Source organism: Sycon ciliatum, chromosome 8 (genome assembly GCF_964019385.1).
Source record: "Sycon ciliatum chromosome 8, ocSycCili1.1, whole genome shotgun sequence".
Taxonomy (NCBI): domain Eukaryota; kingdom Metazoa; phylum Porifera; class Calcarea; order Leucosolenida; family Sycettidae; genus Sycon; species Sycon ciliatum.
In genome coordinates, this window is record NC_088650.1 from 4,962,966 (window position 1) to 4,986,277 (window position 23,312).

Below are 23,312 nucleotides of genomic sequence, written 5' to 3' on the forward strand. Positions count from 1 at the left end.
TGTAGTTGTGTCGGCAATCTGCTAGTACTGTTGCCTTCTTGCTGTGTTCTGCCACGTAAATACTGTACTAGTTTGACTTCACTATTCAAGAGAGGGCTTTCTTTGGCTCTCGGGGACAGGGGTACCATTCAAGGGAGGGCTCTAATTGAGCAAGCACAGTACATGTATGTGAATTGCTATGCAGTTCTTGGTTGCTCCACTGCAGTGCTATTTCCTGCAGTTGCCCTTCAACCCACTTTGCGTGATGTGCATTCGTCTTTCTTGCTTTATTCTTCACAGGCCTCCTGATTGACATGGTGCCACGGTTTTATGGCCTTCGCCCAGAAGGCCCTCGAAGTCAAACAGAATCAAGTGCACAAGTACGTTAGAATGTATTTGCCTGCCGTGTTACATGTCTGTATGCGCTTGTCCATAGCTTAGTCATCTGCCCGGTCAAATGTGATGCCAATGTATGTTGATATCACATGTGCTTTGAGGACTGAAGCGGTGTTACGGCTATGGTACATTGAGCTTGCTGACAGCGCCTAGCGATACTGGTGTTGTCTGGCTCGTTTTGAGTTAGCCAAGACTGTATCCAGCTGTTGGTGCTTGTCCTCTCTGAGAGTTGGCTTTGCTGAGTTTTTGTAGCTGTAGCCTTAGTTTGAGGATGGACATCTTTTTAGACTGCGTTCGGATGAAAGCCCCTGAATTCATTCAAGCTATTTGACTCATTTTATTTTTATTTTGGCATAATACTGTTCTCTTATGCTCGCTTTGTTTCATACTCCACTTGGCAGGCGGTGGCGTTTTTGCGTAGCCTGTGTGACGAGGGCTACAGCTATGGAGACTTTTATCGCAGCTTGGTGTCACTCTTGGCCGCTGGAAGCTTGTGTGGTGTGTCCGTGGATGACGACCAGCAGCCATCGTATCAGAACCAAGTGCCACTGGTGAGGTAGCGTGGATTAAATGACGATGACGTCCATTACTTTTTCTGTTGTCCTTACCTGCTTGAGAACTAAAGAACTTGTCTTTTCAATAATGAACTCGCCATTATGTGCACCACAGCTACACCACATTGTCTTTCATTTAAGGTGCTGGATTGAAAACGTTTGGATGTGTTCTTGTGTGCTACATAGGCAGCAGGAAACAATGAATTGAAAGGGTAGTTCAGCAGACCTTGCTGTTTTGTCATTGCTGATGGGTATACTATTTTGTGTATGTGTGTGCGTGCGTGCATGCTTCTTGGCTTATGGGTATCTTGTCTGTAGGCAGCAACCTCTGTTCGTAGTGCTGTGCGTTACACATGGTCGATGCTGTGCACTCTTCCAATTCCCTGCTCTGCACTGGCTAACGCTGCTAATATGACGAGCTTGGATGTGGCTGGCATCACACCGGACTCGGCGCTGTCATTGCAGGTGGGTGATCTACATGCTTACTGAAGCTGTGCATTCAATGATACCTAGATGGTGTTGATCGTATCATTATTCTAAGAGCAAACTGGCTTTGAGATGATGAGTACTTGAGTTTATATAGGAATTGCCGTCTGAATTTCGGATTGACGACAATATTCTCTCTGACAGAAGCCAGCTTGAATCACTGCTTTGTTTGTGCATAACTTTTGTCCCATCTGTCTGTCCATTGACACCGTCTGCTTGTTTTTGTTCTGTTGTGTTGCTTATCCATCATGTATGTAGGCAATGCTTTACTTGACCAAGGTGATCTTCTCTAGTTTTGTTGCTATTCAACTGCGGGCTCTTACATCCGACGAGAAGCAAGAGAAGTTTTCAGTAAGTTGCTATTCACCTAGCTTGGTGTGTATTATACTTCACCCAGCTTTATGCCTATGTGTGGATGTGAAGTGTGCGTGTGTATAGATCCATGGAGTGTGCTAGGCGTACATGTAGGTGTTTATTCTGCACCTACTCACCTACTTTGTAGCCTCTTGTTGTACTGCATATTGCAATCCAGCCACTCCTCCATGGAATGTGATTATCTAGCTCACTTTCTTAGGGGTCGTCGCAAAAGTTTTTGTCGTCCCTGAAACGAACCTGATTCATTTGGGGGGGGGGGGGGGGGAGGGGAGGGGGTGCGAGCCAAAATCGCAAGTCGACCGACACTGTACATATGACATGTACATGCATGCGATTTTCGTCGTCCAGCATAGCAAACTGTGTTCGTTTCAGAGGGAGGGGAGGGGGTCCAAGTACGAAATGAACGATGTTCGTTTTAGGGACGACAGAAAACTTTTGCGACGACCCCTTACTGCCATGGTTTAGCTCTTTTTGCCGTGTCTTGATTGTACTGACCTTTTGTATGTGCCCCGAAGTGTTTGTGACACTGTGTTTTGCCCCTCTTTTTTTTTCAGGCATTAGCGCAAGAGAGTAGCGGCATGCATGCCGACATGGATATCTGCTTGTCCATTGTGGTGATGGCTCAAGAAGAAGTGGCTTCTGGTCAAAAGGGTACCGCCTTGGCCTTTGCTGGATTCGAAGGGGTAAGGTGGCTACGTTGCCTTTGCTGGATTGGAAGGGGTAAGGTGGCTACGTTGCACTGCTGTAGTGTACAGTAAAACCTGTCAAGGTCTCTTGAGTGGTCGTCTTAGACATCGTATGTGCAGCAGCGGCTGGTCCTTTCCTCTTTCCTGTAGTATCGTTGCAAATTGGCACTGGTTCTCGGCTAGAATGACACCCGCAATGACATGGTGTTGCATCACTGTAGAATACACACTACAGTAAAACTCCAGTGGCGACAATTCAATAGCTTGTGTTGGTTTGTCTTGGTGCGGCCTGTTTGTTTGAATTGGTCTTGGGTGTTTATCATCCCGCATGAGTATGTGTAGGCCACACGCACACACGCACAGTGACTAAATGTTTTCTGCGTTTACTATGTTGTTTACTACGGTGTTCATTCGCATCTTTGGCGCGTCATCTTAGTGAGATGGCTTTGAACCAGCTAGTTATTAATGAGTCATCGTGGCCTAATAAAAAAAAAACTCCTCTTTGGCAGTGGTTTTATGGTGCAAGATGCAGAGTTGCGCATTCTGCTTTATGTATACTTGCCCTTTGGACTAACAGCCCAGTTGGAAGTCTGCCATGGTCTTGATCATAATCTTCTTCCTTGCTACATGGTGGATGTGCTGGTTGTATTTTGATCTCTTCTAGCCGTGCAAGCCCAACAGCAAATGTTTATGTGGTGTTTTGTGTGTGTGTGTGTGTGTGTGTGTGTGTGTGTGTGTGTTGTGCACACTTCTGCAGTGTCTAAAGCTACTTGGTGAGCTAGACAGCGAGAGTGTTCCTGCTCCACTGCTGCTGCTTGCACTGGGCATCAGCACGTGGCAAACACGATATGGCATCGACAGCTGGATTGATCACGTGCAAGCTGAGACTGACAGTAGCTTGGCTGACGCGGAGCAATCAGCCGTGGATACGCTTTGCCAGAAGTCCATCATTCTGGCGACGCGTGCGCTGCCCGTTGCTACTGCACATGCCAGGTAAGACTTGCTCATTCTCTGCTTGCCTCTGTTGTTGCTGTTGCTGCTGTTTTGTAGAGTGGTCAGGTGAAGAGTTAAGTTTGTTTTATCTGCTGTACAAAACAGTCTCAGTGTCCTGTGTGCTGTCAGGTGTAGCATAAATTAGGTAAACGGTGTCTGCCTGATTTCTGAACCTAAACTATGACGTGTTATACAGTTTGGTGTTCCCTTGAAGTGTGCCTCGAGCCAGGTGTACCAATCTGTGTGCATTTGTGTCCTGCAGGAAATTCATTGTCCAATCTGCCAAATGCTGCTCAGCCAATCAGCTTCCACCTCCGCTGCCAAGAGGAAGAGGAGGCAACAGTGAATCTGGTGCCACGCGCACTGGAACTGCATCATCATCACAGCAGCAAGCCCGGACCGCGGGCACTGCATCTAGTAGCACTACTGCTTCCGCTGGTGGTGGTGCTGCTGCTGCTGCACTACCATCCACCCCGACGAATCCTCTGCCCTCGGGTGGTGCTGACACGGTGGAGCGAGGCAAACTCTCCCACATCATTGCCCACGCCAGGAATCTGACTGGTGCGCTCAGTGGCATGGCTAGTGCTCTTGAGGCTCTTTCAACATCACCTGCCACTTCCTCTGCTGCAATGGATATCCTTGATGAATTGGATTCGTTCAGAGCCAGTATCACTGGCAGTGGCGGTGGCGCACCACAGCAGGCGGACGATTCTTCGCCCAAGGTACGCGAGGAGCCACAGGCACAGACACCGGCCGCTCCCGTCCCTCCGTGCTCTGATGAGCTCCTGGCAGCTTACGATCAAGTCCTGCAGCTTGGCATCGTCTCAACAAAAGGACAGTTCGTCAGCTATCCACTGGTTCTAGCTACCCCGAACTGGCTGCAGGCGTCTCTGTCGAATTGGAAAGGCATGTCCATGAGCAAATACCCTGCAACTGCTGATGTAAGTTAGCCAAAAGAGTTGCTATTTGTTAAATTTCCTGCATTTTGTGTTGGTCTATTTATGTAAGCTTCTTGGATCTTGTAAGTGAACAGTAGCGAATGATGACCGTATACAAGTGCAATGAGGGATGTATCTCGCCTGGTACTATTCTTGTGGTGACTTTCCTGTAACTGCGTGTTGTCGTAGATTGAAGTGCTGGGCAGTCAGTCAGGACAGTTAACGTGGTACCTTTATTTCATTAGCAAGCAGTTGGCAGCTTGACTGAGTTGTCATGACCTTGCCATTAACTTATAGCTGTTGCACTGGTTTCACTTCACCAGGCATTGCCATGCAACCATTGGACTTGCTTAGATAGTGCCATAGCGTCCAGGTGGCCATTCAAAGGTACTGTAAATCCGGGAATTTTTGGTGGTGTAATATTTTCGGTATTTCCCAAAATCAACGGTTTGGTATCGCGTAAATTTCGGTAAACCAGTTTTCGATTATTTAAACCAGTTTTCCAGATCCAAAAATGCATTTTGCACACTGTGTGGCATGCCATTGTTGAATTTTAGGTGGTGTTTTATTTAGGTAAAAATTACCTGTACCGAAGTTACCGAGAATATATCTCCACCGAAATTTTCCGGTTTTACAGTATGCTGCGTAAGAAAGATGGGTTTTGTTTGTTGAATTATTGAGGCATGCATTATATTGTGCTTGTATGCGTTCGTGTGTGCGCACGTGTGTATGTTTGTGTGTGTTTTAGGCTGAGGGAGGTGATGAGCTTAAGAGCTTGAATGAATATGTTGCAGCCCATCTCTCGTCTATGACAGGTAACCTTGCTGTGCTGGTTTATTCCCTTTTCTTTGATTATGAGCCAAGTGTGTATGCTCTATTGGAAATACTTTCGCGTGTTGTAGGATTGGGTTTGCTGATCGAAATCTGTATACATCAGTTTTGCTGATATTAAGTTGACATAATTATTCTCTTTCTCGCTTTAATACCATAGGTCTACAAATGGTCGCTTTAAAAAAAAACATGAGCCTGTTAGGCATGTGTCTTATCTGGCCGTTCTTCGAGGTGTGAGCTTGGTACATGCGCTAAGTTTACTGATGTACTGTGTGTGTGTGTGTTTGTTTGTGTGTGTGCGTGTGTGTGTGTGCTGGATTGTCTGTGTGTGCAGGTGCGTCCCAACGCTTCGACGTGTGTGCTGCCGTCCGCCACACAATACAGGGTTTGCTGGACTTCTGCAGTTCTATTCGCAAGTATGTAGTGAATCGTTTGGTCGTATTGTCAATTTGAAGTCAATTACCGTGCGTATGGAATGGGCAGTGTCTTTGATTGTGGTTATGCTTGTTGATCTGCTCTAGCCTAGTGTACAGTACCCTTCTTGGCTATTAGGAAGGATGCGACAGGTGTGTTTTCCTGCGTTCGTTTGGAAGGCAATTCGATATAGCTGCAGACTGTCTTCTGCTGACCCCCCGCCTCTATCCCCTTTACATCAACAATCTGTCTGTCTTTTGGCTTTGCTGTCTTGTCGTTGCTCAGCTTTGTGGAGGATGGAGAGTCAATCCGCTCGCTTCTCATCAATTCTGTCGTGCCGTGCTTGCTGGATGCTACTTGTCAGCCACTTGCAACCGTAAGCGTCACCTTTGTTCACTCACTCTCAGGGTTTATGCTGCGAGGACTCTTCTTATGCATTTCTTGGCTCCAGTATTATTTCACTCTAGGGTTTGGAAGTGATGACGTCAGAAGCCAACTAATAGCGACAATTATCTGGGTCAAATTGGATCCACCCTGCCAGTAGCACAGTACAGCGTTTGTTGGGCACCCCCTCCCCGGGTCGCTCACAGATGTAATACTTCTGTACCAAGAGTGGGTCCCAGGCCGGGAAGGCCAAGTCCAATCACTCCTGGCGCATGTGTCACCCAAACATGCATGGATCCGCACAAAAACTGGATCCAAGTGGATCCCAAAGTCAGAATTGTCATGACTCCGGGCTGGCTGTGATTACGCACGTTCAAGCTGTATAGAAATTGAATCGTGTGAAGGATGCATGTGTGTGCATGTTGTGCATTGCTTCTGCAGTGTTTCGCCCTATTGGAAGGTGTACTGGGATCCAGCACCTCTGCAGAGTTCAGGGACCATGTGTGCCAGTATACTGTCTCCATGTACTTTGATCTCATCATGAGACAGAAGACTGCCACCTCGTAAGTTGTACAAGTTGTAACTGCTTTGCTCCCCTCTGTGTGTGCGCACGCGCGCGCGCGCGCGTGTGTGTGTGAGTTGGGGAGGAGAATGACCATTCCACAATAAAACAAGACACAGAGTGTATTGCGAACTTGACATTTCGGTTATACTTGTCTTCTAGTTCTTGATGTGCCAGTTTGTCATCGTTATGGTCGCCAAATAAGGTATGGTGTTCTCATAGCAGTTTATTGTCTGTGTTTATCTTGTGTTCCTCAGCTGTTTGCCAGAGAAGCTATCTTCAGCATTGTTCGCTGTACCGGTGTCCATGTTGGAGTCGGACGAAATTCGTTTCATCGAAACTCATTTCAGCGGAGAGGGAGGTAAGCTTTTTCTTTTCTTGAGTTAGTGCGTCTAGACTGGTTTTTGGTTTTCTATCGCACTTGTATTATGTAGATGTATGGGAAATCTGGCGTACACGGTCGTATTTTGTGCTCAATGTCGTTTTCTTCATCCAGACCTATTGGATTTGCTGATGCTGTCGTCTCTGGCACACATCGATGGCTCATTTACCTGCAGATTGCTGTCTTTCTTCACCAAGTATTGTGGTGAGTCGTGAAAACAAGCAATGTGCATCACGTCACCGCTGTGATATTTGCACTTTGGTCTGCATGCACACCTTTATGTTCTTACTTTTTTTTAGTGGAAAACTGGATATGAGATTGCCAGGAGCTGGCCAGTTCATTTATCCATATGGAAAGTGCCGTGTTTTCTAAATTCCTTGCTTTTCATGTATTGTGCCGCCTTGCTCCAGTCTTTTGCCAGTGACTACTGATGCGCGTGCACATGTGTGTGTCTGATTGTATTCATCCTTTGTCTTCCCTTTGTTTCTTGTGTAGCTCAAAAAGCCAAGGCAAAACCCGTCAGCCAGTTGACTACACAGCTTTCTAGGCTACCGGAGGTAAGCGGTGGCTTGGTCTGGATGTGACTATATTTCCTTGTGTGTGCTAGTGTTTTGATTTATCCTTTAGTGTGTGTGTGTGTGTGTCACTCGCCGTCGTACACCACATGTGCAGAGTTGCACACTCTTGGGAGGTTATTTTTTTATCTTGTTTATATCTGTACAACGCTCTGGTGTTCTGCTGCAGCTGAAGGAGACAGATCTGGTTAGCTGGATTCGCCGTCTCATCATCAGTCTCCAGGTATGCACTGATGATGCATTGACATGCCATACCCGTATTCCTGGATTCAAAGTCGTTCTGAGTATGCTATCCCCTTCCTTTCTTGGAGGCAGAATATCACACTCCAGCCTGTAGTTGTTGGGTTGAAAATGCTCGGGGTATAACGCCCCCTCCTTTGCATTGGCTTCTGCCATTGGACGGTGAAATAATAATAAAACACGGAGGCGATCTTCGAGTGGAAAAGTATGTGTCCTGACGCCGGAGAATATGGTGTAACGCCACTGGTTAGATCGGCAGATCTTGCCGTCATCTGTGTGTGTGTGTTGCCGTAATAGTAGCGTGCCGTTTATTCAATTGATGCACTGTGTTGGGCGTGCATCGTTAGGTCTAGCCGTCGTCATATCCACCATGGCTTAGTCAACTGCCCAGTCAAACATGGCTGAATCGGTGTTACGGCTATGGTACATTGAGCTTGCTGACAGCGCCTAGTGATACAGGTTTTGTCTGGCTCGTTTTGAGTTGGTCAAGACTGTATCCAGCTGTTGGTGCTCTTCCTCTTTGATAGTTGGCTTTGCTGAATTTATAGCTCTAGCCTTAGGTCGAGGATGGACATTTCTATCTTTTTTCTTTTCTTTTTCAAATTTCGGGAGGGGTTTGGGCTCCTTGCATACCAGTTTCGGAGTTTGTGCTTGAAGTATGTGGGTGCAGTGATTGTTACGCCCCACCGGCCTGTGTGGTTTCACAAGTGTTAGCTTCATAGCTGTCTGATGTTCTCCATGGCGTAGGCCAGCTTTGCATTGTCGGTCGATTTACATGGCTTTGTCAGTTACTACTGTAAAGGCCTAACGAAGTGCTTAATCTAACGAGTTGGAGAAACCTGTCGTTAAAATAGAAAACCTTGTACGGAAATCGGTACTTATACCGTTGCTAGATAGTGTTGGGAATGAGTGAGAATCGTTACTTTTGGTACACGTAAACCACTCAATTTCCGGAAATGTGTTTGCGGCTCGTTAGAATAATGGCGTTTACAGTATGTTGATTGGGTCTGGTGCCCCAGTCTTGTATTGTCCAGTACTGTTGCTGTAAGAGAATGCACAGTGCTTCTCAATGAAATCCAGTCGAATCTCGCCGGGCGTTGCGCAGCCCTAGACCTGCGAACACTGGGCCGCGAAATGATGCACGGCGTAAACTTGAGTGGCATGACTGGATTTCATTGAGCGGCACTGTTGATGGTACATGTACCGTGAGCTGTATTGTTATCGGGTCTGTTGTCTTCTTTTCTATTGTGAATTCTCATAGACGGACGACTTCCACAGCCCACGTGATGCGTTCCTGGATTTAATCCTGGAGTTGATTGCTAGCAGGTTTGTGCTATTCATACTTGCTTGTTCTCTTAGCTTGTCCTCTGCGTAATACTGGTATACTGTAAAACATGTAATTTTAGCTGCCAGGGACCTGCCAGGTTCCAGGTGTAATGTAGAATTAGGTGATCAGCGTTCTCTTCACATACAGTGCATACTCTTAGTGGCTTTTAGGTGTAATTTAAATTTAGGTGCCTGGTTTCTCTACCGAAATCACCGAAATTATAGTTACACCGAAAATTACATGTTTCAGTACTTCAGTGATGGCTGGTGGCAGATCAAGGAAATCCATCTTTGCAATGTGCAGGGGCGAAACAGAGATAGGAGTGTTACTTGCCAGCGCTGGAGTGGTCTGTATTCTGTTTGTGATGGATTGCGGACGTCCATGGCTTAGTCAACTGCCCAGTCAAACATGGCTGAATCGGTGTTACGGCTATGGTACATTGAGCTTGCTGACAGCGCCTAGTGATACTGGTGTTGTCTGGCTCGTTTTGAGTCAGTCAAGACCGTATCCAGCTGTTGGTGCTCTTCCTCTTTGATAGTTGGCTTTGCTGAATTTGTAGCTCTAGCCTTAGGTCGAGGATGGACATTTCTATTTTTTCTTCAGGCTTTCACCATTTCAACTCACTGAAGCTGGTGGGTTAAGAATTTTAAAATGCAATTTTTGAAATCTTGTCAACCTCCATTTTGTTCTGCCTAAGACAGGCATGCTGCCCTTCAGGCATTGACAGGTTAGTGACATTTGTTTCTCTATGTATTTGATGTGTGCTGTGTTCAGTGCTGTCAACGATTCCTCCTACCTTGCAATACTGAAAGCTCTCATTCCGATTGGTACTGAGCTGCTGAACAGTAACCTGAATATCAGCTTCTCGCTGTTCGTTCACTGTGCGTCATCGCTTGCAGACGCGTGTAAGGAGAATGGGCACATTCTCCTTTGCACCGCTGCTGCAGAATGGCTCTCAATTGGGTAAGCGCGTTCTTTGTGCCCTTTTTCGTATTTTTCTGTCATATATCAGCATGTCATGTGTTGTTTTTGTCTTTACCTAAACCATGACTGTGATTTGTATGTTTCCGATGAAATTGTGTTCTTTTTGTGTTTGTATCATTGTGTATGATTGTCCTTGTTTTTTCTAGTGAGGCTGTCCTTCTCAATGAAATGAAGGACGTGGACGGTGAAGACGATGTGGTAAGTCATTGTGCGTTCACTGCATTGCATTTTTGCCCATGTCCAGTGTAAAACTAAAAGCACACGCAATATGTGCCGAGATCATCAATATTAATTGTTGTATTCATTTCAACTGTAATGCTGAACTACATCCCGTCCCACCCCATATGATAGGTGCTGTTATATTCATGCCAGTGGATTTCCCTGGCCTTTGCTGTGCTTATTTTCGGACTTTGTCCTCTTCCTTGTTTTCTGTAATGTGTTGTTCAATTTTTCTCCAATGTTCCTTTTTGGTTTCTTTTCTTTGGTTTCTTCTTGTAGGTAATCCTCAGTCATCCCATGCTAGATTCTGTCACTCAGCTAATGCGCTATCTATCCAACCTTTCAGCAGCTATCAAGGTGGCATCTGGAAAGTAAGCATCTGGACTCTGCTGTTTGTTACTTTGTTATGCATTATGACTTGTGTAGTTGGCTTGCTGAGGTGTCAGCATGTAGCTGGTCTGAATGCACACACTCACAAGCTGGCAATGCAACACAAGCGAAAATATCGTCCTGCATTCATGTTTTGTGACCTCAGATATCAGAGCGACACGACCTCGGACGCTGAGCCTGGCTTGCAGGTAGGCAGTTGTGACTCTTTCTCTGTCCTATCTGTGATCCTGAATGTCTCACCAAGCACATGTTCTCTCTTCTGCAATTCCTGTCCAACCATGGCTTAGTCAACTACCCAGTCAAATGTGGTAATCAATGTATGTTGATATCACATGTGCTTTGAGGACTGAAGCGGTGTTACGGCTATGGTACATTGAGCTTGCTGACAGCGCCTAGCGATACTGGTGTTGTCTGGCTCGTTTTGAGTTAGCCAAGACTGTATCCAGCTGTTGGTGCTTGTCCTCTCTGAGAGTTGGCTTTGCTGATTTGTTGTAGCTCTAGCCTTAGTTTGAGGATGGACATGTTTTTTTCATTACACACCAGTTTGCCCTGGTAGCCCGTAGTTGGAATGAACAACAAAGCTGTGCAGTTTTTTTCTCTGTATACTAGCTAGTACCTAGTATTGGACGCTTCGAATTGAGGGATTATATATCGTGATCAAGGTATGGTGCCTTGAACTCCTGAGTTTGTTATTTATTGCGCAGGACATTGATGGCGACTGGGCTGATGACATACCAGAGGACGATGAAAGTGATGTTGAGTCCGAGGATGAGTCCCTGAACAAGCTGTGCACGTTCACGACCACTCAGCGAGAGTACTCCAAACAGCATTGGTATGTGTGCAGGTTGTCCTCAACCCTCGGGTTGCCTATCTTTTCTGACGTGTAGTGGATGTATGTGTGTGTGTGTGTGTACGTGTGTGTGCTGTCCGGTGGACTGGAGTACATGTAGCTGTCTGTTGACTGACTTTCTGTGGTGTGGCGATACTTCTAGCTCGCTGCACCACTTCACAGTATATTCTTGGTGATCCACTCCACTTTCACACCATCACCAAAGGGTGGACGATTCCGCTGAGATGGGGAACAATGTGTGAACTAATGAGTAATGTGCGCCTTATCATGTCTGTGAAATTCTGGAGTGCTTTTTTAGCTGGCTCTTCTAGAGCCAAACAACTTATCTGTGACTTTCTAATGTTATAACTTAATGTGGATTTCAATTGCTGTTGCTGTGTTGGCATCCTGTATGTTTTGCTGCACTGATCATTCGCTTGTCCGTACACGTCGGTGTGTGAATTTTTGTTTGATTTGAATAATGCAGGTATCACTGCTTCACGTGTAACTTTGTCGGACACATCGGCATTTGTGTGACGTGTGCGCGTGTCTGCCACAAGGTTAGCAATACGCCTCTTCCAGCAGGCTGTGTTCTTGTGCCTTCTGGTTTTCTTTGTAACAAATAGTACTTAATACTGGATTGGCCAGCAGTATCCGTATGCTGCCTGATGATTGCACTGATATGAGCATGAGTTTCAACGAACTAGGCTTGTTCCACTGTTGTACCATGTGTTACGTTTTGCCTCTGCCTGGCATTGAGCATTCTCAGCCCACTGGGTGCATGCTCCGGTAACAAACAGTGCATAGTTGCCCAGAGCGTGAACTGTGTACACCTCCACCGCGACTGTGTACACCTCCATTGCAAGGGTTAGCCGGTGCTGGAAAGGGCCCACATTGATCTCTTTATGGATCTGGTATTCAATTTGCTTTTCATTCCATGAAAGTGTAATCAGTTTAAATCTTACTTCTTACCATGTCCCCTAAAATATTCTGTTTCGTTTTGTTTGGTGCGCAGGACCATGATACTGTCTACGCAAAGTATGGATCATTCTTCTGTGACTGTGGAGCAAAGCAGGATGGCTGCAAGGTGTGTGCCAGTGTCACGGTGTTGTATTTTCCGCCAGTGTTGTCATCTGTTGTTTTCTAGTACCGGTCTCTCTTGTTAATCTTCATCCGGAGTGTACTATCTAAGTTGGGCATGTTGTGTTGTCAACTCTGTAGGTGGTGGACTGTTGACTTTTTTAAATATTCAGATGTGTAACGCGTCTTCCTGTACTTCCTGGTCCTCTGTATGTGTAGGCTCTCTCCAAGCGCAGCAATGACAATGCTGACGGTGACAGCACCAGGTCCGCGTTCGACACTGGAGACGCAGTGACCGGCGGTCCGCAGCAAGAGTCGTCCACAAGGAGTGCCAGCCGTACGGTGGCTCAACGATCCGCGCCTTCTCAGACGGCGGCCTCCCACGCGCCAGGTGCACCAACGCCTCGCATTCTGACCATGGTGGAAAGCATCGAGGGCTGCAAGAAACAGCTCATCAAGCTGATGGACGAGCATAATACACCGCAGACGGTCCTGCATCTTGTACAGACCTTGCTACCCCGCTGTGTGGCACAGGGACAGAGTATCTTGTCACAGCATGGCAGATCATTAGCCTGCAAGGCTGTTGAGCAATTGCACAATAGCCCGAAGGCAACCAACACCAGTGAAAGCCTTGTGGTAAGTTTCTACATGTGACTAGTGTTAAGAAGCTGCCAAGCCGATGATTACAGATGTATTCATGGAAAGATCAACAAAATGTTGTTCTTTGTGATCATTCAATGAACAATCTCTGAGGCGTAAAATCTTTTGAATGTTGGAGCAGTATCCAACCATGTCTGCGCTGTTTGACTTTTACACTAGAGAGAGAGAGGGGGGGGGGGGGGGGGGGGGGGGAGGTGAAACCCATCTTTCAAGTAAGACCAAAAAGTTGGAATTTTACCGTTTCGTCCTTCCCGTAAGCAGAGCCTTTGATCGTCGAAATGATACCAAATCGTCGGTATTTAGGCTGGGTACGAGTACATAAACCAGAGTGTGCAACTCAAGATGGTTCCTGTGGGGGCGTAATCCGTGCACTACATCAATTTTCTGACGGCATGGTAAGCCACAGGTACGATGAAAAGTTGCGTAACCAGTCACGGTGGTGCAGGTCACTGAGTTTGTCCCGATTTTGTTTTTTTATTTTATACGGATAGCCTGGTGAATTTACTTGCCAGCGGATGTACGCAGCGTACACAGTCGCACGAAAACACCGAAATCCTAAAACAGGACATCTAAAATCATGCCAACTTGGTTGATTGCCAGGCTGTGAAACACGAAAATTTGAGCTGTACGCAAGTCGCAGCTTTGCTAGACCTCATCAGGGTGACGTAGTGCACGAACTGGGCTGTTTCAGATCCGATATGCACAGTTGCACACTCTGGTTTATGTACTCTTGGTACCGTTGATAAAGTGCTAACCATGTATATATGGGAGTGGGACCCAACACTAGTGTTAGCGCCTTCCATGCAATATCAAGCCTGACAATTAGAATGGTTCGTCTTCTTTTCTAAAGGACCCAACATGAACTCTGATTTTCTGTTGGTTTTGCCTCTTTCTCAGCTGGAACCTTCTGACTGTTGTTTGTGCATGTCCCATTCTCAGATTGGTACTGCTGGGTCGACGGAAGGATTGTTTGATAATGTTCGTGTGCAAGTTAATGGTGAACAGGGGAATGTGATTCGACAGCTCCTCAGCTCCTGTACAATCAAGCGTTCGGCAATGTGCGCCGTCGTTTCCCTGCGCAATAAGAAGCAGCATGTGGCTGTCAACCCTGACAAGGGAAAGGTATGCATTCTTTCTCTACTTTATAATACTGATGTTTACTGTCTTGTTGATGCTGCACTCTCACACTCACACACGTGCAGGCACGTGGATACACAGCCTCACCGCTTGGCAATGGTGCCTGAAAAGCCATGACTTTCTGTGCTGTCTCTGCTTGTGTTATTGTTCACTGTTGGTTGACGTAGATCACCATTCTCCAAGTGTCCGGACTCTTGCGGCAGTTTGATAATCAGCGCAGGAAGACACCTGCTTCAGGGGAATCCGTAAGTTTTGTTTCTGCCACGTGTGCGCATTTGTCATACGTACGTCTTGTCATGGAAGACCAATGAAGTAAGTGAGGCTCCTCTTGCCATTAGGACCATTCGCTAAATACTGGTAAGGTTAATAAGCCCAGTGCCTCATCAACTAATTGCACGAAGTTGTAGTCTCCCGTTCTCTACTCCCTCAAACTTATGAATAGGTTGTAATGTGGTGTTGTTTCAAGCGTGCCTTGTCTGTAACCGTTCTTCCCTCTTATCTTAGGGATCCCAGACTGAGTCGAAAAGGCGCAAGGTTACTACGGTATGTACTGTCAGTGTTCTGCACTTTTGTATAGGCAATGTGTTGTGTTTTGCCTAGATGATTATGTACTTCCGTTCATTACCTTTGTGTTGATGGTTCATCATAGTTGCCTACAGCCCTGCCTGCATGTTTTGTGGTGCTCATCTTGCCTGTGTCACTATATGTTTACTTCTGGTGTGTCTGTCTGCTGCAGCGCATGACGTCCACAAGCGTGCCATTCACAGTTTTGTCTCTGACCAGTAACCCTGTCAATGATGAGTATGTGGCCGTCTGTGGACACAGGGTGAGTGAATGAGCCACCTGCAGCTGCTTTCTTTCAATGAAAAAATATAGTAATGCACCTCTTTAGGTTCTTGCCACTTTGCCTTCAAGTGTGTATAGAGTATGAGTGCACCGTTCATCATTTTTATTGCTGCCTGTAGATTATAGTCAATTTTTAAAGATCTTCTGATTCATGTGCAGCAATGCTGTGGAGACGATATCCTTTCTATGCCCAGTGTGATGGCAAGCATCCCTACGCTGTTTGCCGGTCATTCACTGGCTTGGCCTGGCCTGAAAGGTTTTGTCTCTCTTTCGTCTCTCTCTCTCTCTCTCTCTCTCTCTCTCTCTCTCTCCCTCTCTCTCTCTCTCTCTCTCTCCCTCCCTCAGGACCTGCACGTCCTTGCTTTCGCCCCGTCTTCGCCAGGCACTGTGCAGCAGCACATCTCGCTTCATCCTGCCGTCGAGGGTAACAATTGTATTATCAAGGTGAGCGAGTGCAGCTACTACGGCGACGACTACGAGTCTGTGCTGCTTTTCTAGGTTGTCACTCCCCAGCAATCACAGTCAGTACAAGATGGTTTGGGAGTCATTGTTACAGTGCTGAGACTAGCAGTGTCTGTGAAGTACTGCAGGACCGCCGGAAGCAGCTTTTGATTTGTCCGGTAGTATTGTGGGCATACGAGTGCTTTGTGTGTCGATATGGTGGATACACCTGACCAACCGGTCCGGTTCCGGCCGGCCTGTACTCAGTAACTGTATTGTGTTTGTAAGTAATCAAATGGGGATTTGTCCACCACACGCCCAGGAAGCGTCTGAAACATGTGCGTGCAATGCAATCCGCATTGTAAAAATGACATGAACTTCAAATTCTGTCAGTGCAGCACCCATAGTGGAGATACCCTCTCCTGGGATGTATTTTCTCTTGCTTCCAGGTACCAGTAGGTTGAAAGTAATAGGAACCCCTCTTATTCCTTTTCTCCTATCCAGGCATTGTGGATTCCAGGATCACAGACGCAGCTGGCTGTCATCACGTCTGACTTCATCAAGGTACACTTGGCGTTCTGCATGATGCCATCTCTCCTTTGTTTCTGTTCTCATTTAACGGGACGGCGTTCTGGTGATATTGTTCCAATACACCACTACACTTTTGTTTGCGGGAAAGGCCACTTGATGTTCTCTCCGCACCAAAGGCAACTTGACAGTTTATGCACACTGGCTGTTTGCAGTGTTCTGAGTTTGGTAAACCGTTTCTTGTCCATGGCTTAGTCAACTGCCCAGTCGAATGTGATCATCAATGTATGTTGATGTCACATGTGCTTTGAGGACTGAAGCGGTGTTACGGGTATGGTACGTTGAGCTTGCTGACAGCGCCTAGTGATGCTGGTGTTGTCTGGCTCGTTTTGAGTTGGTCAAGACTGTATCCAGCTGTTGGTGCTTGTCCTCTCTGAGAGTTGGCTTTGCTGAATTTGTAGCTCTAGCCTTAGTTTGAGGATTGACATAATAATGTGTTGTGTGGCATGCTTTGTGTTGCTCCCCATGATCAATATAATTGTGTGTGTATATGAGTTGATGCTCTATTAACGTCATAACTTATTATGTGTTCACAGAACTGAGAATCTATGCTGTGCCATGTCTTCTGCTGAATGTGCAGATTTGGGATTTGGGCGTAGACGTGCTCAGCCCCATCTACAACTTCATGCTGCCGAGTGGCAAGATTATCGACGCTACAGTCAGCGTGGTGCCACAGACCCGCTCCTCGCCTGCCCAGCAGCTGTTTGCTGTGATGAGCAGCTCTGGCTTTGTGTACATGCAGCCCATCGAGGATGCTTGCCGGGCCACTTTCGGACCGTTCTACATGACAAATGCTCTGACAATTGAGTCAGCTGACCTTCCGGTAAATACCTTACTGTGTTGCTTCGTTAGCTCTTTTTCCCCTTTACTAGATAGTAGATACCATGCATTGGTTAGGAATATGATGAGCTTGTCATTACAAAGAGGTTCCCTATGGCCAGCCTGTCGTTATGTTACTGTGTACTGTGTTCAGTTGGTGTGCACTCAGTGCAAGTATTAGTAATCAGCTGCTGGGAAAATGGCGACCAGTCCTCAATCCACTGTATTCCCATACTTGCTCTAGTCGGCAGGGTGCATGTACATTCTGTATGTTGCAGGTGCACAGCAGCCAGTGCATTCGTTTTTAGTTAGTTTGCTATGGGTGCTCATCTTCTTTTTGACTGGTTCTGGTGTTCCGCTCTGACCATGTTGCGATTGTTGCTGCTGCTGCTGCTGTTGCTGCTGCTGTTGCTGCTGTTGCTGCTGTTGTCGTCATTGTTGTTGTTGTTTAGCTTGGCTCTGGAAACATCGCTGGTGGTGGAGTCTCTATCTACTACTCACATTGCCTGCAGCTGCTTTTCCTCAGTTTCCAGAATGGTAAGGTGATTCTTTGAGGCACAGCCGTTTGCTGCCTTTTGTTATCCATTATTTGGTGAAGTTGTGTGTAGTAGATCAGCTCAGTTGATTGCAGTGTAACGTTAGAGTTGGCTTCATACCCTGCTACTGTTTTATGTGGAAATCCAACCTGCCCTGTTACAAACATGTGTGTGCTTGTGTAGGTAAAACGTTTGCTGCACGCTTAGAGAAAGACCACCTGAGTGTTGCCAAGTGGTTCCAAATCCCACAGAAAAGGTAAGTAGATCAGGACACTACGGGTAATATTCTTAGCAGCAGCCCTACTCTGTGCGGAGAGTTTGTTGGCAATGTTGACATTCTCATGGCCTGCTCTTCTCTGCTTAGAGTTGTCCCTCCATAAAGAGAGTTCACTGGCCTGCTCTTACCTGGCCTACGGGTTGGGGGGGGGGGGGGGGGGGGGAGAGGGCGCTATGTATAACTAGTGACTGCCCCTCCCCATCACTTGGAAGTTTCGATAAAGGCAAACCCTTCCTCTGCCTTCTTTTTTTGTTGTAAGGAAGCTCTAGCCTATGTAGTATTGAGTACTATGTTAACAGAGGAAGAATTCTACTGTGGAAATTGCATGCAGGTTACTTTCACTTACTAGTACAGTTAGCCGGAGTACAGTACAGTCAATTGTAGCATGTCACATGGTCCAGAGACCGTCCAGTCTGCGGAACAGGCTGAATACTGAGAATTTTGAGTGTGTGTGTGTGTGTGTTATGCACGTGCCTGGGTGTTTGTTTTGCGTTTGTGTCTTCAGTGGCCGGTCGACTATTCCTGCGCTGTACCAGTGGCTTGAGGTTGCTGGTCACCCAGGCTTAGTGTGTGCACTGACTGTCAGCAATAACACACCTATTGTGATCATGGTAGAGCCGGAGAAGATTGTCCTCTGTGAAACGAAGCAGCTGGCCTCGAAGAGCAAGGTTCAAGGCATTATTGGAATTCGACACAACGCATCTGGCAATGAATATGTAAGTGGTGCTATTTTAGGATCTGTCTGCATCTGGATTATACCAAATTCATCTATTTCAGGCTGTGCAGTAGTTGCATTGGTGAGGCTGCCAGCGACATTGATGCACAATCTTACTCGTGGACTTGCTTTCCTTCGTTTGCCTCCATGCTGCAGCGCACTGCACTGATTGTTCTCTGCGAGGATGGAGCTCTCCGCTTGTTTGGCGTCGACCCTGGCCCAACTGAGTTCTGGACACAGCCAGCCTTCCACGTGGCCAGGTCAGTTTGCTGTGCTAAATTACCTCTATGCGCTAAGTAACTCGGCCTCTTGATGTTGAGCTGACGGCATTTTTGGGATGCGTTGGCCATCCACATTCCGTTTGCTCGTTGTCCTAGGGGTCTGTGTTCCTTTCCCCTCTAGAATCTCACTGCCTTGTTCCTGAAGAAGTTTGATATTGGGTACTACTTGCTCATGGGGGCACTGGCCATTACAACCAAGAGTACATAAACCAGAGTGTGCAACTGTGCATATCAGATCTGAAACAGCGCAGTTCGTGCACTACGTCACCCGGATGAGGTCAGCCAAGCCGCGACTTGCGTACAGCTCAAATTTTCATGTTTCGTAGCCCGGAAATCAGCCAAGTTTGCTTGATTTTAGACGTCCTGTTTCAGGATTTCCGTGTTTTGTGTGACTGTGTACGCTGCGTACATCCACCGACAAGTAAAGTCACCAGGCTATCCGTATCAAAAAACCGAAATCAGGACAAACTCAGTGGCCTGCACCACCGTGACTGGTTACGCAACTTTTCACCGTACCTGTGGCTTACCATGCCGTCAGAAATGACGTACTGCACGAATTACGCTCCCACAGGAACCATCCCGAGTTGCACACTCTGGTTTATGTACTCTTGTTATGGCTCATTTTTGATACTACTTGCTCATGGGGGCATTGACCATTACGACTCCAATTGACACTTTTCTTCTTTTGCGTGCCTTTTGTGTTGTGTGTGGATTTCGTCTTGCAGTCCACTTGCGTCTCTTTCGCCGGCTCGCCATCAGAAGCCGACGAAGTCTGGCAAATCCTTCGCAAGTTCAGCACAGCCTGTGGACTATCTGGAGAATCTGACAGTTATGAATGATGTTGAGGTAAAATTGACGGGCTCTCTTTCCTTTGCTGTGTGACTGTTTTTAAACAGTCATCTTTCCTATCACCAACCGCCCTAGATGACTTCCCAGTTTTCGCACGGCTCTTGTCTAATTGTTGTTTGTTCGAAAATCCATGGCTTAGTCAACTGCCCAGTCAAATGTGGTAATCAATGTATGTTGATAACACATGTGCTTTGAGGACTGAAGCGGTGTTACGGCTATGGTACATTGAGCTTGCTGACAGCGCCTAGCAATACTGGTGTTGTCTGGCTCGTTTTGAGTTGGTCAAGACCGTATCCAGCTGTTAGTGCCTGTCCTCTCTGAGAGTTGGCTGTGCTGAGTTTTTGTAGCTCCAGCCTTAGTTTGAGGATGGACATGCCATATTAAAGGAGCACACTTGATACTTTCAATTGATGGATTTTGGTAACGATTGGAATTTCATTTTCCACCCGAATTTGTGACTGGACTTGTATGGTGGGTAGTCAGGCATTCTGTTGTCATTGTCAAGGAGCATTGCCGTGTATTTGGTATGAACTTTTATTGGTCCTGTGTTTGTGCTTTGTGTAGTTTGGAGGCAACGATATCCTTCAAGTATACAGCCCCCAGCAGGCCAAACAGCGCCTTACTGTGGCCTCGCAGTATTTGGCCTCCACTAAGGTACTTGTATACTAGTGCACCCGGTACTCCTGATTTTGTTAGAGGGTTTCTGCCACCATTATCTATGCTTAGATTGCTGTACGACTGTTTTGGCTGAAGGTTTTTGCAGACCAGACAGTCTATAATTTATACTTATAAGTTAATATAACAGAACAGTGGGCAATTGCTGAATTGTTACTGAGCTTTGTGCACACACTCTAAGGATGTATTAGAATTCTCTCTAGCCTCTCAGAGAAATTTATCGTGAGAAGGTCAGGCTCGAAAAAGCAGGCCTCTGCGGGGATAAATGTAGTATCCACGATGACGGGAAAAGCTCCCGGATTAAAGAGGGTGTCTGCTAGTCCTGCAGCGGTGTTCTTTCCCTTGTTTCGGGCAAAGCGGCCACGCGGTTTCTCACCACCCTTCTTCTTATTTGGGGGCTTAGTCGTGGCGCTCTTCGGTGCCGGATCCATGGTGCGTGAATTTCATGGAAATCACGACTTTGAAACATTTTTCCGGAAGGGTGAAGATAATCGGCATTCTGGTGTAGTGTGCTTGATTCCGCCTGGGACTCTGTAAACGGAGTGCAGAGTATGCTTGTTGTGTTGAATGTCGTGTAGTAGGAGGCGTGTCATCATTACACACATCGCAATGAAGTTTCTTGGTTTAGCCCGAATGTTTTCTTGTGGCTTTCATCAGTTCTGCCACAACCTTGTCCTTGTGTCTGCCTGCAGTCATCTGGTTTCACTATCGACGTGACGAACACGAACAGCTCCATGGTCATGTGTGGCTGCCGTTTGCAATTGGGTGGACAGTATAGTAGTGATCGCAGTACACCTACGTACGCTACCGTGCTTGACAAGACTATCACAACGGTATGTGTCCCAGGTCCCACCCGCACTGCTGTTTATTCACCGCTAGTTTTGCCTGCATCTTGAAGTTTTAATCTTTTGCCACTCAGTTCGTTATCATGTCTTGACATTGATTTTCCGAAGGCATTACAACTGCTTGAAACATGTATTGGTTCGTGCAAGTTCTTATATGAATGAGGAGGGGATGTCTTCGTTCCAATACTACGTTCTCATTGTTTGTGCTGCTTTGCAGACACCTGGAGCTCGCTTGCGTTGGTATGACATACTGTTCTCCCGAGAGGATGCCGTGCAAGCACAGAAGAAGTTCACTGTGACCAGTAAGTGCTGATCTGAAGCTCCCGATGCAGGCTCATGCGGGAGTTCGGCTTTTCGACTGTCCTGGGACGTGTAATAGGCTATTGGGATATACGGAACTTGTTATACCGTTGCTTGTGCTATTGTCATTGATCTGTGCCCCTCTTCCACTGCTTATTTGCTGTGTAGTCGGGCCCAGTACGGATCCCAATGGAATCACCATGGTTCATTCGATACGAGTTTTTGGGAAGTCAAAAGACTATCTCAGCTGGATGGATGATGTGGAGGACACTTCTGGTGGCGCCGGTTCTCTTGCTCCGAATGATGGTGATCTGATCGGTGAGCAGCAGCACCAAAACGCATTGTCTTCTACTCCATCCTGCGTACCAATCACAACTGCTAGCAGGTAGGTGTTATCTGTTTCTTATGTAGCTGTTGTAGTGTTAGTGTGTAGAAGCTGCGACGAACTTGGCCATTTGACATTTTGAAACACTCCACCACTCCACACTGCGCTCTTGGCCCACATTCACAACACCCAACTCCATAGAGAGGAAATTCGTTCTTGGGTAGATGGTACACAATATTAGTGTGCATGAATGTACTGATACGCCACTGGGAGACATTGTGTTGTGAGCAAGCATACTAGGTCACAGTAAATGAACGAGAATGCCCGTTGTCCTTTAGGCTTGTTCTCCATGTACATGCATGTAGGTGTACATCAACTGTGTCATGCCTTGTGCCTGCTCTCAATCACTACAGATTCTTGGCAAGTTCACTGGAGGTTCTCGAGAGCTATTTTGCTACGGTTCAGTCGCTAGGTGCGCAGGAGAACATGCTTGGTGTGGCGCTTACGACTGCCACTTCTCTACTGGTAGCGCCAATGCCACCTCCTGTGACGGCACAGACGCACTGCCTCCTTGCTGCTCTGCATCCAACTCGTCAAGCATTCCACGTGCACAAGGTTAGTCCTCTCGTCTGCACTACACCGCTGCTCAATGAAATCCAGTACTCTCACCTGCACTACACTGCTGCTCAATGAAATCCAGTACTCTCACCTGCACTACACCATTCCTCAATGAAATCCAGTACTCTCACCTGCACTACACCGCTGCTCAATGAAATCCAGTACTCTCACCTGCACTCCACTGCTGCTCAATGAAATCCAGTACTCTCACCTGCACTACACTGCTCCTCAATGAAATCCAGTACTCTCACCTGCACTACACCGCTGCTCAATGAAATCCAGTACTCTCGCCTGCACTACACCGCTGCTCAATGAAATCCAGTACAGTGGTCCCTCTATAATCCGGCACCATTTGTGCCACGGAAATCTGCTGGATTAGGGAGGGTGCTGGATTAACAAATCTGATCTACTGCTGCAATGTGCATGAAGAGGACATTTGGCTACTGAAAATTGTGCTGGTTTATAGAGGGTGCTGGTTTATAAAGTGCCGGATTAGAGAGGAACGACTGTACTCTCGCCTGCACTACACTGCTGCTCAATGAAATCCAGTACTCTCGCCTGCACTACACTGCTGCTCAATGAAATTCAGTACTCTCGTCTGTAGCTGCACTGTACACCTTTGTTCAATGAAATCCGATCAAGTTAATACCCCGCACCATTTCACAACCCAGTGTATGCAGGCCTAGGGCTGCACAGCGCCCGGCACTTACTTGACTCATGTGCTCAGATTTCATGGGGCAGTACTTTAGATGCCTCTGACTTTATTGATTGCTGAT

At 46.8% G+C, this 23,312-nt stretch overlaps 1 protein-coding gene across 2 annotated transcripts in view; it reads left to right on the top strand.

The window, feature by feature from the left end:
• The window catches only part of LOC135822871 (E3 ubiquitin-protein ligase UBR4-like), an 84,906-nt gene that overhangs the window by 20,977 nt on the left and 40,617 nt on the right, over positions 1 to 23,312 (top strand). For both annotated transcript variants that reach the window (XM_065335708.1, XM_065335709.1), the window contains exons 21-61: positions 280 to 359; positions 777 to 926; positions 1,248 to 1,394; positions 1,674 to 1,766; positions 2,345 to 2,473; positions 3,234 to 3,469; positions 3,732 to 4,410; positions 5,156 to 5,222; positions 5,573 to 5,654; positions 5,938 to 6,028; positions 6,478 to 6,599; positions 6,856 to 6,959; positions 7,095 to 7,184; positions 7,476 to 7,537; positions 7,725 to 7,778; positions 9,057 to 9,121; positions 9,897 to 10,085; positions 10,253 to 10,304; positions 10,605 to 10,696; positions 10,861 to 10,903; positions 11,420 to 11,547; positions 12,032 to 12,104; positions 12,560 to 12,631; positions 12,844 to 13,260; positions 14,224 to 14,406; positions 14,589 to 14,666; positions 14,926 to 14,964; positions 15,158 to 15,247; positions 15,613 to 15,711; positions 16,213 to 16,272; positions 16,877 to 17,119; positions 17,568 to 17,652; positions 17,835 to 17,907; positions 18,434 to 18,644; positions 18,800 to 18,903; positions 19,650 to 19,770; positions 20,338 to 20,427; positions 21,141 to 21,281; positions 21,511 to 21,595; positions 21,762 to 21,978; positions 22,332 to 22,533. In XM_065335708.1, coding sequence (XP_065191780.1) covers positions 280 to 359; positions 777 to 926; positions 1,248 to 1,394; positions 1,674 to 1,766; positions 2,345 to 2,473; positions 3,234 to 3,469; positions 3,732 to 4,410; positions 5,156 to 5,222; positions 5,573 to 5,654; positions 5,938 to 6,028; positions 6,478 to 6,599; positions 6,856 to 6,959; positions 7,095 to 7,184; positions 7,476 to 7,537; positions 7,725 to 7,778; positions 9,057 to 9,121; positions 9,897 to 10,085; positions 10,253 to 10,304; positions 10,605 to 10,696; positions 10,861 to 10,903; positions 11,420 to 11,547; positions 12,032 to 12,104; positions 12,560 to 12,631; positions 12,844 to 13,260; positions 14,224 to 14,406; positions 14,589 to 14,666; positions 14,926 to 14,964; positions 15,158 to 15,247; positions 15,613 to 15,711; positions 16,213 to 16,272; positions 16,877 to 17,119; positions 17,568 to 17,652; positions 17,835 to 17,907; positions 18,434 to 18,644; positions 18,800 to 18,903; positions 19,650 to 19,770; positions 20,338 to 20,427; positions 21,141 to 21,281; positions 21,511 to 21,595; positions 21,762 to 21,978; positions 22,332 to 22,533 — 5,438 coding nt within the window. The remainder of the gene's footprint in view (positions 1 to 279; positions 360 to 776; positions 927 to 1,247; positions 1,395 to 1,673; positions 1,767 to 2,344; positions 2,474 to 3,233; positions 3,470 to 3,731; positions 4,411 to 5,155; positions 5,223 to 5,572; positions 5,655 to 5,937; positions 6,029 to 6,477; positions 6,600 to 6,855; positions 6,960 to 7,094; positions 7,185 to 7,475; positions 7,538 to 7,724; positions 7,779 to 9,056; positions 9,122 to 9,896; positions 10,086 to 10,252; positions 10,305 to 10,604; positions 10,697 to 10,860; positions 10,904 to 11,419; positions 11,548 to 12,031; positions 12,105 to 12,559; positions 12,632 to 12,843; positions 13,261 to 14,223; positions 14,407 to 14,588; positions 14,667 to 14,925; positions 14,965 to 15,157; positions 15,248 to 15,612; positions 15,712 to 16,212; positions 16,273 to 16,876; positions 17,120 to 17,567; positions 17,653 to 17,834; positions 17,908 to 18,433; positions 18,645 to 18,799; positions 18,904 to 19,649; positions 19,771 to 20,337; positions 20,428 to 21,140; positions 21,282 to 21,510; positions 21,596 to 21,761; positions 21,979 to 22,331; positions 22,534 to 23,312) is intronic.